Raw genomic sequence first — 15,022 nt, forward strand, 5'->3', positions numbered from 1 at the left:
AGAACGCCCCTGAGCAAGGCTTGTAACCCCTTTTACGTGTTATCATAGACCTCTGCAGGTATTGGTTCTTTTATCATCTGTTCTCTGGTCAAACGTAGGTCTACCTTTTCAGAGAGATAGGCTCAGTCTCGAGTCAATCTGGGCTGTGTTAGCATACATCCCCCCTGCTGAGGCTAACAGGCTTTGTTTGGAATAGCCCACGAGCAAGTCAAACTTGAAAAAAAGCCCAGCCGTGGCTCGCACCGTCGCTCCGAGCGGCAGGGAGGAAGTTCCCTCCTAGTTCATGTCGTTAACTTGGCTCCAATAAAAGCATCCGTTTGCACCTCTCTGGACAACAGGAAGTCTTTGTTTATCGAAAAACATCCCCTTGGCAGACCCCAAGGGTGTGACCCCCGTTCTCTGCCCCTTCCATTACCCCCCCCCCCCCCCCCCCCCCCCCCCCCCCACACACACACACACACCTCCACCAACAGCTTCCCTCCCTAGCTGTACAGTTGCAGGTTGTCTCGGTGTAGCCATGTTTGGGCCCCGTTTTTCAGTCCCAGCGTTCACCGCTTCACCGAAAAATACACGTAGGACAGAAGCCATGAAGTATGTGTGTCTATGTCTCGGCTTCTGCGTTACGGCGCCGCAGAGGGGCGTTTGTCAAAGTGCCCGCTGCCGCGTATTTTTACATAGCCTTTGACATTCCCTTCGTCCAAGTCACCTAAAGTAGGAAGGAACAGTACATTAGATGTACAATGAGGTGTTCTCAAAGCGTCCTGACGACGTCATGCTATAATTAGCACCTGGAGCTCTAGGTATCCATTCTTATCTCAAAGTAACGGTTAAGGCAGTCATACACAATAAGTGAGAAATACATACAAAATTGATTATGGTGACCCAATCAATAGGTTTTTATTACATGTCCAGCAAAAGATCCATGTTATTCACAGTTGGGGTTCAAAACATATACCATACATACACACACACACACACACACACACACACACGCACACACGTATGCATACGCACACACATGCGCATACACACACATCATTCTAACACACACACACGCACTGTCAAATATTTCTATATTTCTATATATATATATATATATTCTTACATAGATAAGCGGGATATCAATTACTAAAGTGTGGCTTTCTGTGCAGTATCCATAGCAATAACAGAGCAACTAAGATGTTAGATGACCTGCCGTGTGAATACGTGTTACAACCAAATGTACTTCTACAGGACATTACCACATCGCAACTATGCAGGCAGGTGCTAGCAAGGTGGCCTAACATGGCATTCGCTTTGAGAAACTGCTTAAATGAATGTTAAATAAGACTTGTCTTCCTTCTTTGTAAATGCGTACTTGAGTACTAGAGATGATCTTGATGAATTGCAGTATTCCTTCACACCTGCAGTCCTCTGAAGGTGATGAGACATTTGGTTTGAGAAAGCATGATGTACACTAAGAGAAGTACCTGAGCTCAAGTTTCTTCATTCAGCTTTCTAGGAACGGCTTTGCTTGCAATACTTTTGGCGTTGCCAAACGCCTTTACAAGGTGCTTGATACAAATCGTCAAAAACATTCACAGTGTATGAATTTGTGATTGTTCTATCGTTTTTGTTTTTTTTAATCTACAACCCGCTGCCCTCCCCGGGAGAGACCCAAGCGTCAAACCCAACACTTGCAGCCGTTCCCCCCCTTCTTAGTCCTCTCTGTGCCCCCCGGCAGCGCCCTCTTCACCTTGCCGCGACTGTTCGTGGCCGTGGTTCGCCACCGTCTTGCCGCCGGTCTGCTGGCGGCGGGCGGACCCATGCCGGCGCTCCGACAGCCAGTTGGCGACGCTCATGGCAAGGCGGAGGAGGCCCAGGCTGAGGCAGTGCACCTCGGAGGGGATGGGAATGTCTGAGAAAACGGCGTGATCCCGGCACATCAGCGCCGCGCTGCACTCAAAGTCCTTCACCACGTTGAGGATCTCCTGGCGCTCCGCCTGCCGCATCATGCCCCGCACGTTCAGCAGTGTGGACACGTGCCTCTTCCTGTCGACGGTGGGGGAGGGATACAAAAGACTGGGATGAGAAGGGGTGCGTGTTGGAACTTTTCCCAGGGCCAACCGGAGTGCCTGATATGCCATGTGTACAAGGTTCGGAGTTCCTTGTCGTCATCAATCACTCTGTCAATCACTCTCATCTTCCACGCATCCTCATCCTCCATGTATCCTTATCTGTGTACGGATGCTAAGAGTGTACATACGAGGAAGGCTATCCTATCAGCCACCTTCATCACTGAGTACAGGCCAGGATGGCAGGCCCAGCAAACAGAAGTCAAAACATTTTCTGAATTCCTTATTTATTGCTCTTATCATCCATCCCCTGCCCCCCCCCCCCCCCCCTCCCCCCCCCCCCTCACTACCCCAGCCCCCGCTTAAATTCCAAGCCGTGGCACCAGACTGTCTCCCCTGGGGGTGGCAGGAATAGGAACTCCCCTGCACTTCCTGTCTGCTGCACCATGGGTCATGCGTCACACCCGGCGGTGAATTGCCAAAACTGTCACCTGAGCTTCAAGCAGTAACACAAACAGCCTCTGGAGAGGGGGGAGAGGAGGGGAGAGGGGGCTGGGACTCCCCTTGAGGGCCTCTTCAGTCTCTTCCATTCTCAAAACAGACCCTTGTCGGTCGCCCGAAATAGCCAGGTTAATGTAGTTATGTTTCCGCGAGTCTTTTCCTTGTTTTGATCCATTGTGTCAACAAAAAGACCATACATTCTCATTCGATTTCCCCGCCTTAGGCAGAGGGCCAAAAGCAGCCCTGTGATTGTGCGGCTCTACACACGACATTGGCGGCCCCTGGCGAAGACAGTGGAATCTTTTTATGGGAAGAGTGACACCTGAGTCATTAGCGGGGGGGAAGTGGTTTTTTGAGTGATAATAAATTGCTCAGGCCTTACCGTATATCTGGAAACTCTTTCACCAGAACGGCAACTTCCATCTGAATAGAGGGGGTGTCTTCCAGGAGAATGATGTCAGCCAGATGGCAGATGAGACTGTCCAACCATGATGAGCCCGACTCCTAAGACGACAGAGAGCTTTAAAACTTGATCTAAAACTTCAATGGTACCTATCAAAAGGTATGGCAGTACCATATCAAAAATAGAACAGTGGGATGACTATTGTATTTCATGGGGAATTCCGAACCTAACGTTTTTGTTGTTTTGATCAATATGGAGCTCACAGAATGACCAACTATGTATGTGTTATTGTGGACTACAACGGATTGCAGGGCAAAGATAAATTCCCTTCGAGAGACGTGAAGAGCGTGCACGTGTTTTTTTCCACGTATTTTTTCCTCAAAGTGCCGAGCTTGTCGGAATTCTTTGGCCTGCATTCACTAAAAATATCTGTGTTGTTGTTTCTGAGGCTGCCATTAAAAACGCATCCCCTGCGTTTGCACTGAAACGTTGTCCTGCTCTTGGGCAAAAGGGGCCCCCAAGGCCATCCGAGAGCCACATCAAAGCCAGCCAGCTGACGGGAACAGGAAGTTCCTTCTGAGCACAGAGGCTTCCTGTTGTCAGCCGGTAGGTGACGGACACTTGTTTGAACTCGCACACACATAGGGGGCAAATGCCATGCTGGCAGGCCCTGCTCCTCTGAACCTTTTTTCCCTTCCACGGCTGGGACTAATGTCATGCCACTTCATCTATCTTCATCTCACTGATGGCAGCCATTTTTCTGCGCACTGTCCTGTATCAACACTGTCTGAGTTATTTGTGAGCTGGAAAACCCAAGGGTCGGGCTGCATCCAGAGTCCCCGGCCGCTGCCTTCCAGGCCACTTCTGGTCTGCACTGTTAGCATTAAGCTTCACTGGAATATTTTGTACAGGATATTCATTTCCTGAAAAGGCATGCCCAGTTCCAAACTCTGAGGTCCTTGGCCTCTCTATTGGCTCAATTAAAAATGACTTGTAGGACCTTTTGGGCTGACTAAAAATGGAATGGAAAAGAATATGGAATGGTAAAAATAAGTGCTTTGTTGGTGGTAAATGGAGAGAAGCATCTAGTCCATTTGCCAAAACCATTGTTTATAAATGTATCAATTTTCCTTATTCAGGTTAACATTCATAAAACTGAGAGACATTTACGTGGTAATTTGGCAAAACAATCTTGAATCTTGAGACCCGTACTGCTTACCAGATCCTTGAATAGTCCCTTGAGCTGTTTGGCCTCATCCTGAAGCCGGAAAGCCATCCTCTTCCTCATCTTGGAGGAAGTGCAGATGACCCTTCCCCGCAGTATGGCTCGGACATACTCTACTAGGACTCTTCTGTGCACCTCGCCCACAAGGATCTGTCATGGAAATAATGAATTATCAAACCATGCAAAGCCCAACCACTGAAGCCGTGTGATGGAACTGTGATCCAGGTCAAACTTTAGTTGTACCTGGTACGGTGGTGGGTCCATCCTTCGGAACTTCTTAAAGTTCTGCTTGATACTTGCTTCAATTGCCTCAAAGGCCACAGTGTTGTTCAGCCATTTCCTCTTCACCAGCTTGTCAAAGAAAGGCTGGAAAGACAAAGAAAAACGCCACACATAAAGCCACAATTGATCAAGAATCAAGACGTGTTACTGGTTTCGGACATTGTGCACATTTCTCACCCTAATGTGCTCAAACAGTCTGTCGGTTAGAACTCGCACCGATTGGTTGACAATCCTGTCCAGGGACGTGTTAGCTCTCTGTGCTATCTCCTCACTTCCCTGTGGGTCACACTGCCTGCAGCGCTGCACAAAGGTCCTAGAGGGGCACACAGGATACAGATGTTATGTTTTCACCAAAAGTGGTTACAGTGATCACAGAGACCGATCTTAAAGAAACAGCTCTGCGCTAGGTGTCCTTCTCAAAGACACTTACAGGTAGGCTCATTGGAAGTCCATATCGAACAAAGGACATTTCATGGGGCCCTATGCGTTTTTGCCCCACCAATTTTGATGATGTTCAATAGAATGTTATTTCCCACTCTTCCAGTTTATTGCCAATTTACCTGAGCGGAGGGCAGCAGTTGACCAGAGCTATTGTTCTGGAAACATATCCGTCTCCTCTATCTCCAAACTCGGCCTGGGTCTCATGGAACATCTCCACCTTTCTCTGAAAACTGGACGCGTGGAAGTTTTGATGAGTTCACATAGCATATACCAATTGCATACATCTCAACAAGGATAGTTATGGTCTACATTAAGATATATAAAGCAACGGTAACGGGCTTACACTGCCAACTAGACAATCACTGTTTTTGGTGATCAAAGTCAAAATATCATATTGTCACATGTTTCGTTTAACATGGTAATTATGGATATTTGAAATTCATCAAGAGTAACCTACTTAAAAAAACACCTGATTGAAAAAGCAAAAGCAATTCTGTATAAGCTAGTCAAACTTAAAGTGTTGAGAAAAGCCAGTACTCACCTATAGAGGAAATCTGCGAGTCCAATGAGGCAGCAACGTGCCACTCTGGAGCCCAAAAACTGGCTGACAGTTGTGGATCTGTCCAGGTCCACCTTAAGTCTCTGAACCAGAGAAATAGGCAGACATTAACCTTTTTAATTGAAAACTTACAGTTGAAAACTGACCTGTTCCCAAAGCACATTTTGTGAATAACACAATGCTGTACCTGGATGACAGAACGTGCCAAATTGGACTGAAACTCCTCTATGTGCAGAGTCTGGGCCCATCGCCGCTCCTCTTCATCCAGAACCTGGATCAGTTCTCTCTCGACTTTATCCTGAAAGTCATAAATACGTTATATTATGAAGGTATTTCCTACTTTACAAAAAGTAATACAAATATAACAATCAAAATGCATTTTTTTTACCTTGACAATATTGAGGCAGTTTTGTTCCAGCCGGTCCACTGTGTCCTGGGGCAAAATCGGCTCCAGATGGGAATAATTGATATGTGTGGAAACGCCAATATTGCCTAGGACATCCCTGGTGAAAAACATACATCAAACATAAATACCTGCATCCTTTACGTGTTCCTTCATTGTGTATCTTTGGCTACTCAATGGGTGTTAAAAAGTTCAAATTGAACAATACAAAGTGTGGGACGTACCTGTTGTAAATATTGTAGAACCAGTCCAACAATGAGTACACGTCTGTGACCTGCAGCGGGCCGCCTGTGATGGTCCGCAGCCGCTTGGCCACGGCCCTGTGGTAGCTCTCCACGTACACCTGGAACGCGGAGAACTCCTCGGGGTAGATGGACACGGCGTTCCTCCTGGCGGCGTCCAGGTCGTCTACCATGCGACTCCTCAGGCTCTCCAGGTAGAGAGCGAGCTGGCCCGCCTTGGTGTCCATCTGGCTGGGCAGGCTCCAGTCGGTGGCCTCTGCCACCGCCTGCCTCCACTTCTGCTTCAACCTCCGCGGCCGGTGGCTGGGCTGGCCCGGGTTCTGGGGACAGCCCTCTCGCGGAGGCTTGTCCTCTTTCAAGGCCCAGGAGGCGTCGGCGTGCTCCTCCTGCTGGATCACCAGCACCACGAGGCACAGGTTGGGCCCCGCGCTGGGCTGGCGGAGAGACTCGCGCACTATGTCCCACATCTCCCTCTGCAGCGCCTCGTAGAGGAGCTCCACATCCTTGGCTTTGCGCCGGCCTGAGTCCAGCGTGGCGTTGGAGCTGAGCAGGTCATCCTGGAGGGAAGGCGTCGAGGAGCCTATGCTGGAAGGGGTACTGGGGAAGCTCGGCGTGAGGGCAGGATTCGATGCGTTGGGCAATAAAGAGAGCAGCTCACACTCTCGCTCCAGCTCCTGGATGTGTGTGTCGGCCTGGAGGAGGTCCCGGTTGTTCACCAACTGTAGGATCTCCAGTACTGTGGGGGGAGAAGAGAGATTCAGGATCCTTTCTCAAAGAAAACCAAAAAAAATGGAAGAGCAAGCAAGAGGGCAGTTTAACAATTTGTTGCCCTGTGACCTCGTTTCTAACCATGGCCAGGGTCCTGGTAGAGCTATGAACAGCAGCTTGGGTCAATGTAGCTAGGGAAGATGGGACCTGCGGTGGGAGGAAGTGATGTGGTTTCTTGACCCCACTGTCGGTTGATGATTCAACCCAGCGGACGACCTTGTAAACTCATCGCAGAGCGCTCTAGGATTGAGAGGAAATCCAACTGGACATAGCCAGGAAATTCAACGTTCTCTCTAAGTACAGTTTAACAGAACTAGCTCCAATGTTTTAATCTTGCAAGGCAAGATCACCATCAGGCGAGAATCCATTTAACCAGGCTTCAAGTTATGCGCATGTGGCCTAACCACAGTGCATTGGACCAATCAGCATATGAGGAACTACATGTGATCGACGTGCTAGACGGCGATACACAGAGGATTCATCCAATCAGCTGGCAAGTATTTTCTTGGGATTGCCCCTTGCTTGCCACTTTCCAAACACTTTCCAAGGATGACTTCCCAGATGGTTTGGTGTATCAAACCATCTTGCGCCTCGAGTTACCAATGTGTTTGGCCATTGAAGAATTGCCATGGCAAGCAAAGGCCCAACATCACAGCCATTTCTCACACACTTTGAGGTGTCCAATGTGCGGATCTTACCTGAGAGCGGCTCCCTTGGTTTGATGACCGGCTCCTCCTCTTCCTCCTCCTCCTCGGTCTCCAGGGAGCCCCGGTCAGACATGGATTCCCGCTTCAGCTTACCCAGGCTGACCATCCTGAGGAAGGAGGGTCGCCGGCGAGCCTCTGCCTCATGATCCATGCTCAGATCCCCACAGGGCAGGCTCTCCCTGCGCATCTCCCTCCGCCTGCCTGTGAAACTGATCACCAGAAGGCCTCCATTAACAACCCTCCCACCAAATGGTTCAACCACACTGGTGCAACTGGTGTCCTTTCGTAATACCAGTAAAAATTGGTGTCTGACTTGAAAAGTCTGAGTCTGAGTACATTTCCCTGTGTGTGTGTGTGTGTGTGTGTGTGTGTGTGTGTGTGTGTGTGTGTGTGTGTGTGTGTGTGTGTGTGTGTGTGTGTGTGTGTGTGTGTGTGTGTGTGTGTGTGTGAGTGTGTCTGTGTGTGTGTGCGTGTGCATGTTAAAGTATAGTAGAGCATCACCCAGAAATGGAATGCTACATATTTGCACATGTACAAAACTTTCCTGCCGTTGGGAATGAGGACAATGTCTTGGCTAAAAATAGCTCAATTCACGGAGCGGCGCAAGTTCACAAAATAGACCTGACAAACAAGAGCAGTTCCTGAGATCAACAGGTTTGTGACCGGGTCATTAAGTAACTCTAAAGGTAGTAGAGGACTATATGGTGGTATGAGTGAATCTGTGTTACTTGACCCTGACAATAGTTTATTTTCAGAAACCTTCTGGAACCACTCATCTGGGATCAACTGTCTTATTTCTGTTGATACTATTTAAGCACTGTTTGTTATTCTCCAGGGAACCTCTAGCATCTGGAAACACTATGAGAGCTAGAAAATAATGTTCCCCCTTTGGATTTGTTTTTCAAATGGTTTTTAGTGAATTTACAAAGTTCTTATCTTGAGAAAATAATTGAGCGCAGTTGGTTCAGCTTCAAGACGCAACTACCCATTGCATCACCGGTTGATACACCTTAGAGAGGATGATGAATTGTTGATCTGTAGACTATTTTTATCTTAATTCATATAGTTATTAATAGCAGAACCACTTATTCAATGCTATTTATGCTATCATGTCACAAGCAAGGTCAAAACCCCTCTATTGGCGCCTCTGCAACTTCCTCTGCTCACCGGAGAAGTGTCATGATTTCCTCTGAGCTTCTGCGTAGTCCTTTCCTTTTCTCCTTCTCTGGCGTGGGTGTGGTGGCGCCCGCAGGGCTGCGCTGGGCCGTGCCCCCGCCGCCCCAAACGCTGCGGCCGGAGATGCGTAGCCCCTTGCCAAGCTTCCCCAGGGTCTTGAGGGGCGACACGCCGCAGATCCGCTCCAGCGTCCCGCGCAGGGGTCTGCCCTTGGGGTTCCCCGCCCCGTGTCTCTCCGCGTTCACCTCGTTCTCCTCCACCTCGCCGTCCCGTGACGTCCGGTGCTGCTGCTGCTGCTGCTGCTGCTGCTGCTGCTGCTGCTGCTGCTGCTGCTGCTGCTGCTGCTGCTGCTGCTGCTGCTGCTGCTGGCGGTATCCCCTGACCTCGGCCATAATGAGGCCCGGGTCGTCCCCGTCGTTCCTCTGGTCCTCCAGAAGGTCCACCTTGTGGAAGGGGTTGAGGTCCTTCATCTCCTGGAGGTCCTGGAGGTGGTTCAGGTCATTCAGGTCCTTGAGGTCCAGGTCCAGTCGGGGCAGGATCAGCTCCCCGTTGCTCCTGGGGAACTCGTGGCAACTCTTGGATCTGCCCGGGAGCTTCTTTAGGATGGGCATGTCACACTTTTTTGGTTTCAACAAACTGAAAAGAAAACATGTGACGGAATTAGCACCTCGGTTTTTACTTCATGTGACAAAAACTACTTCTGACTACATATGACATTAAATGCATTTGAAAAACTGTCTATGATTAAGTCCTAGCTCCAAATAAATTCATTTTCGCAACATCCTTTCAGGTCGGTTTCATAACATTGCTTGCCAAATACTCAGGAAATACAAATTCTAAATATTATTGAATTTAGAGAATGGCTGTGTATTTTCCTTGACAAAATACATGTGTTGGACAAACTCATATTAACAATATCTTTTGATGCCAAATAAACTTGTTTGACTGGCTTATAATGTAGTACACTTGAGTGACAGGAGAATAAATATTTTTTATATTTTGGATTATATTCAGACAAATAATAAAACAATAGGTCAATGCTTTTCAATATTAATATGGCACACCTTTAGCGGCCTTTGAAAACGTATTTATTAAATTAATTGATGAAGATATGTGTGTTACTGAATATTATTTAAATTGTCACCAGATTTCTAAATCTTTTCTTTTACTTCACTGTGACACCGTGACCATTGTATTCCAAGATTTTCTGCTTAAACAGGAAGTTCTGGCTTTCGACGATTATAAAGTAATTATGGAAGAGGATATCAATTCAGATGGAAAAATACTTGATTAATATTACAGCTGCAAATTAATAACAATACACCTGTATAATGATTGGAGAAAAATCTCAGCTCAAATAAATAAACAGGAATCTGGGTATTTTTAAATCTATATATATTTTTCTTTTTTTATAGATTATTTTATTATTTTTATGCAACCTCAAATTCCTTTTTTTTGTGTAAATGAATGGTATTATTATTATTGTTGTATTATATAGCACAGACATAAGTGCTAAGAGGTGCATATTGTGGGTAAAGACCATTATATCTCTTTTAAAACGTATGCATTTTTGCACTATAGAAACTGTCTTCTTTAATAATCCAATACAGTAACGATGTATCTTCAAGTAACCAAAACAATGTTAAAAAAAATATACATCATGAAGGCGTCCATTCATCTCAATGTTCTCCGTATCCCCAGACTTAGCCATTGTTCACTTTGTATTATAACCAGTATTATGAAATATCTCCATGCATACCAAACACTAGTTAAAGCTTCATCATTTACTATGGCTTTTTAGCTGAAATTGTGCTACAAAAGTAGTAGCCTATTGTTATAGCTGCTTTATGGCTTCAAATTTGAAATGGCTTATCTTATTGTGAATAAATTCACAATAAGACATAAAGTTATCAAATCTATCCATAATCATAAGCTTTCACACATCGAAGAGGGGATAAGAGGAACGTCTTTGGCGCGTTGAAAATAACAACCATGACGTAAGAAAAACATACATCGGCAATAACTACACAGAACACGTCCGCATCATCTGATCATTGAAGATCATGGCAAGCCTTGTATCTCTAAGAAGAAACAAATCTACATCTCGACTCAATCCCAACCCCAGCCGTCACTAGGATTCCCCGGACTCCCATGACCACAGTGAAGCATTCAATATGAAGAAGAAGACTCTGTAGGCCTAGGTCCTGCTGGATGCTGCTTACCTGGTGTGACGGTCGTGCAGAGCTTCAGTGCAATCTCATCCTGGAGAGAGCTGCATGTATAAGCCTCCACTGGGTCTCCACTGTGTGTGCGTGTGTGTATTGTTTGAGAGACTAAAAAAAAAGTGTGCGAGTGTGGCCGTAAGTAGACTCGGTGGCCGATGAGAGAGAGAGAGAGAGAGAGAGAGAGAGAGAGAGAGAGAGAGAGAGAGAGAGAGAGAGAGAGAGAGAGAGAGAGAGAGAGAGAGAGAGAGAGAGAGAGAGAGAGAGACGGCCTCTATTGTGGTGGAGGGTTATGGTTTTTCCTCAGGAAATGCCCCCCCCCCCCCCCCCCGTTCCTTCACCCCCCCCCCCCCCCCATCCCATCCCATCTCTGACCCACCCCCACCTCCTCTTATCCCGCCCCAGAGACTGCTCTAACCACTGAGTGTGAAGGTGACAACTTGACAACTGCATGGCAACTGAGGATGAAGTTGAAGGATGAGATTACAGTTTGCATTTCCCAATCGCCTGTCATTTATTCTGCGTACATTGGTGCGCTTGTGCATGCATGATGTGTCTGTGTGTGTGTGTGTGTGTGTGTGTGTGTGTGTGTGTGTGTGTGTGTGTGTGTGTGTGTGTGTGTGTGTGTGTGTGTCTGTCTGTGTGTGTGTGTGTGTGTGTGTGTGTGTGTGTGTGTGTGTGTGTGTGTGTGTGTGTGTGTGTGTGTGTGTTTGCGTGTGTGTGTGTGTTGTGACGACCCTGGTGAGTCTTTGAATCCACCCTTTGCTTTGACTCCACCCTTTGCTTTGACTCCACCCTGGCTGTTTGGTTTGCCTGTTTTCCCTCTCTCTTAATAGGTGATGCAGTTCAGGTGTGCCGGGTTTGGCAGCAGGTTAAAAGCCTGCAGTCGCGGCAGTCAAGGGGGCTCCCTCCTCCCGGCGTGTTGGTTTTCGTTTTCCTTTGTTTGGTTACACATAGACTGACTTTGCTTGACACTTTTGGGTTACTTACATTTAACTGATTTACACCACACTTCTTTATCTTTAATTATTTCATTCTCTGTAAGATTATCTTACTTTAATAAATTCTTTATTATTGTAAAACGGCGTGGTCTCCCCCATTTCATGTTCATGCTAGAGCCAGCATGTGACATATGGGGGCTCGTCCGGGATAAATTTTCCAAAATTTGGTAAGGCATCTGAATTGTAAGTATGCTTTGTTTTGACTTGGCTGTATGGTTGAATTGGCTTTTGGATTGTACTGACGGGAATAAATAGCCTGTGCAGTCAAATTATCAGAAAAGGGGGAGACACACGCTAACTTGTATTTGGTAAATGATAATTTAGTGTTTTGGTGTTCATTGAGATTTCGTTGTTAATTTGGTTTGATAGTGGTTTGCTTTGGTTGATTTGCCGAGGAGGAGGAGTGCCATTTGGGAGGCTACCTGCGGGTTCTGACGGTTGCGTTGCAGGTAGGCGAATTGGGTGCAGGTGTAGTGGTAACTGTGGGGGGGTGGTAGATTAGAGTCTACCGGAGCACACGTGAACCCTCGCTAGGAATAGAGCGCGTACCGCTGTTTGTTGTTTTGTTTTTTTATTTTTGTGTTTGTTATTTTTGGTGTGTCGAACGCGCTGGGGTTGCTTGCAACTCAATTGCATGAGGGCACACTGAAGACCAGCTAGGAAAGAGCTAGGGCCGTGGTCTGAAGTTAGATGCGGGGCTGCTCTAGTCTGGGGGCAAATGGTTTGCTACACCTGTATTTAATTTGCCGGCTGCGCTATACACTGTCGAGTAATAGCCTAGTCTATCGTATTACCAATTTTAGAGACCAATAAAAGAATTGTCACAATATCCATCCGAGCGCTTGCTAGTCAACAACATTCATAGTATAAAATGGATTTGGATAAATTTTATGCGACTCCATCTGAGTCACTGTTTGATAAGTTCACAAAGGAACAGTTAAGGAAAGTGGCTGAACATTATCAATTGACTGATCTGCCGAGAGATCTTAAAAAAGAGGTCCTAAAAAATCGGGTTAGATCTGTGTTAGTAGAGAGGTCCATTATGGAGGTGATTCCAAGTGGGACTAATCCAAATGGCTCAGATGAAGTGTTCATTTCTGATAAAAATGCGGTTAGTTTTGAGCAACAGATGCAGCTTTTAAAATTACAGATGGAGCAAAAGCGGTTTGAGGCAGCAGAACGTGAACATCAACGTGAGAAAGATCGCGAAATGGAACTAAAACGTCTTGAAAGTGTTTTAGAACAGAAGCGTTTAGATATAGAGCTAGAAATGGAAAAAATGAAACGACAGGAAAGACAGGAAGAAAGGGAAAGTGAGCTGCAGAGAGAAAGGTTAAGATTGGTGGCAGAGGGAAAGATGCGGGATACTGTTAATGAGGATTCTGGTTCTGGCATAGGGGGAAACATCTCAAGTATGTTAAAGTTTTTACCCAAATTAAATGACCGAGACCCTGACATTTTTTTCTCTCTATTTGAGGGAATTGCGGAAGAGCGAGATTGGAGTGATTTGGAGCGCACCTTGCTTCTCCAAACAGTTCTTTCGGGGCGCGCTCAGGACGCCTACGTTGCGTTATCAGTGACCGAGCGAAAATCATACCAGTCCGTCAAAAACGCTGTGTTGAGGGTTTATGAACAGGTGCCAGAGTTTTACAGGCAGCGATTTAGAAACTGGAGGAAGGCTGACAGACAAACATACTCTGAGGTTGCCAGAGATCTGGTTAGTTATTTTGCTCGCTGGTGTTCAGCTGTTAATGTAGAAACATTTGAACAATTAGGTGATTTGGTAGTCTTGGAGCAGTTCAAGAACATTGTCCCAGAACATCTTGCTACGTTTATCAATGAGCACAAGGTTAAAACGGCCGCAGAGGCTGCCATTCTCTCGGACGAATATGCGTTGACTCATACGGGTAGAAGTAAGGACTATGTCCAGAATAGGCATGTTAATCACACTCGAGATGACCGTCGGACAAATGGGTACAATAGTGGGCCTGCGGCTAAACAAGATTTCTCAAATCGAAATAAAACTGACCCTGAGAAGTGTAGTTATTGCCTTGAACGTGGTCACTGGAAGATAAATTGTCCTTCGCTTCTGAGTAAAAATAGAAATAAGTCCAACTTCAGCAGACCGAACTCCGCGAAGGGGCAGGGCTGCGCAGCACCTGTCCACCAGTTTAACCGGAAGATTTCTCAGGTGAACGGAGACCAACCAGAGGGCACGGCTTCTGAAGGAGGTAAAGGCTGTGAGGTGCCTGACCATCCCGTAGAAGGCCCGTGTTTGTCGGAGTCTGCTGTGGGGGACGTGGGTGAAGGCTATGACCCATTTATTACGGATGGTTTTATTTCATTTGTGGGTAGCTTTGATAAAAAGCCAGTAAAGATTCTGCGAGATACGGGTGCTACCGAAACGTTTGTGTTGGAGTCCGTTTTGCCATTCTCGGCTCAGACAAGCACTGGGACTGTTGTCCTAATTAGAGGAATGGGAATGCATACCATGTCTGTTCACCTCCACAAGATCGAACTTAGTTCTGAGCTTGTGCAGGGTGAAGTAATTGTAGGCGTGCGTCCTGCGTTGCCTGTACCAGGAGTGCATGTCATTTTGGGGAACGTATTGGCAAGGGATCGTGTCTGGCCGAGTGGGCCAGCATTACCGGTAGTGACAGCCGATCCGACCAGGTTTGTGGAACAAGACGAGTGCGCTGCAGAATTTCCTGAAGTGTTCACTGCTTGCGCGGTGACACGGGCAAACAGTCGTGCACAGGCCGTGGAGGGTTCGAGTGGAAAAAAACATGTATGTCCACAAATACCAAATTTGCCATCAGCTTTAGATCGTGATGAGTTTATTCGGGCTCAGGAAGAGGATGATGGGTTAATGGAATTACGGGATGGGGCTTTGACAGGGGAAAAGCTGAGAAGCGCAGACAGCGGATATTTTAAGCATGAAGGGTTGCTTGTGCGTAAGTTCGTGTTTTTTAAGGATGATCTAATTGAAACTTTATTGCAAATTGTTGTGCCAATGAAGTACAGGGAACAAGTGTTGC

At 46.7% G+C, this 15,022-nt stretch overlaps 1 protein-coding gene across 1 annotated transcript; it reads right to left on the reverse strand.

Moving 5' to 3' along the window:
• Positions 1–868: 868 nt before the first annotated feature.
• Positions 869–11,136, reverse strand: exoc3l2a (exocyst complex component 3-like 2a). Its single transcript, XM_030362015.1, has 13 exons — positions 10,984–11,136; positions 8,753–9,397; positions 7,577–7,794; positions 6,093–6,846; positions 5,854–5,968; positions 5,653–5,763; positions 5,448–5,548; positions 5,026–5,136; positions 4,643–4,778; positions 4,427–4,549; positions 4,178–4,333; positions 2,938–3,059; positions 869–2,031 (listed from the first exon to the last, which is right to left on the reverse strand). Exons 2-13 carry the CDS (start codon positions 9,370–9,372, stop codon positions 1,698–1,700), a joined length of 2,901 nt encoding a protein of 966 aa, XP_030217875.1. The 5' UTR covers positions 9,373–9,397; positions 10,984–11,136; the 3' UTR covers positions 869–1,697.
• Between the last annotated feature and the right edge of the window lie 3,886 nt (positions 11,137–15,022).

The sequence above is a fragment of the Gadus morhua genome, chromosome 7, assembly GCF_902167405.1.
Source record: "Gadus morhua chromosome 7, gadMor3.0, whole genome shotgun sequence".
In the NCBI taxonomy this organism is placed as follows: Eukaryota; Metazoa; Chordata; class Actinopteri; order Gadiformes; family Gadidae; genus Gadus; species Gadus morhua.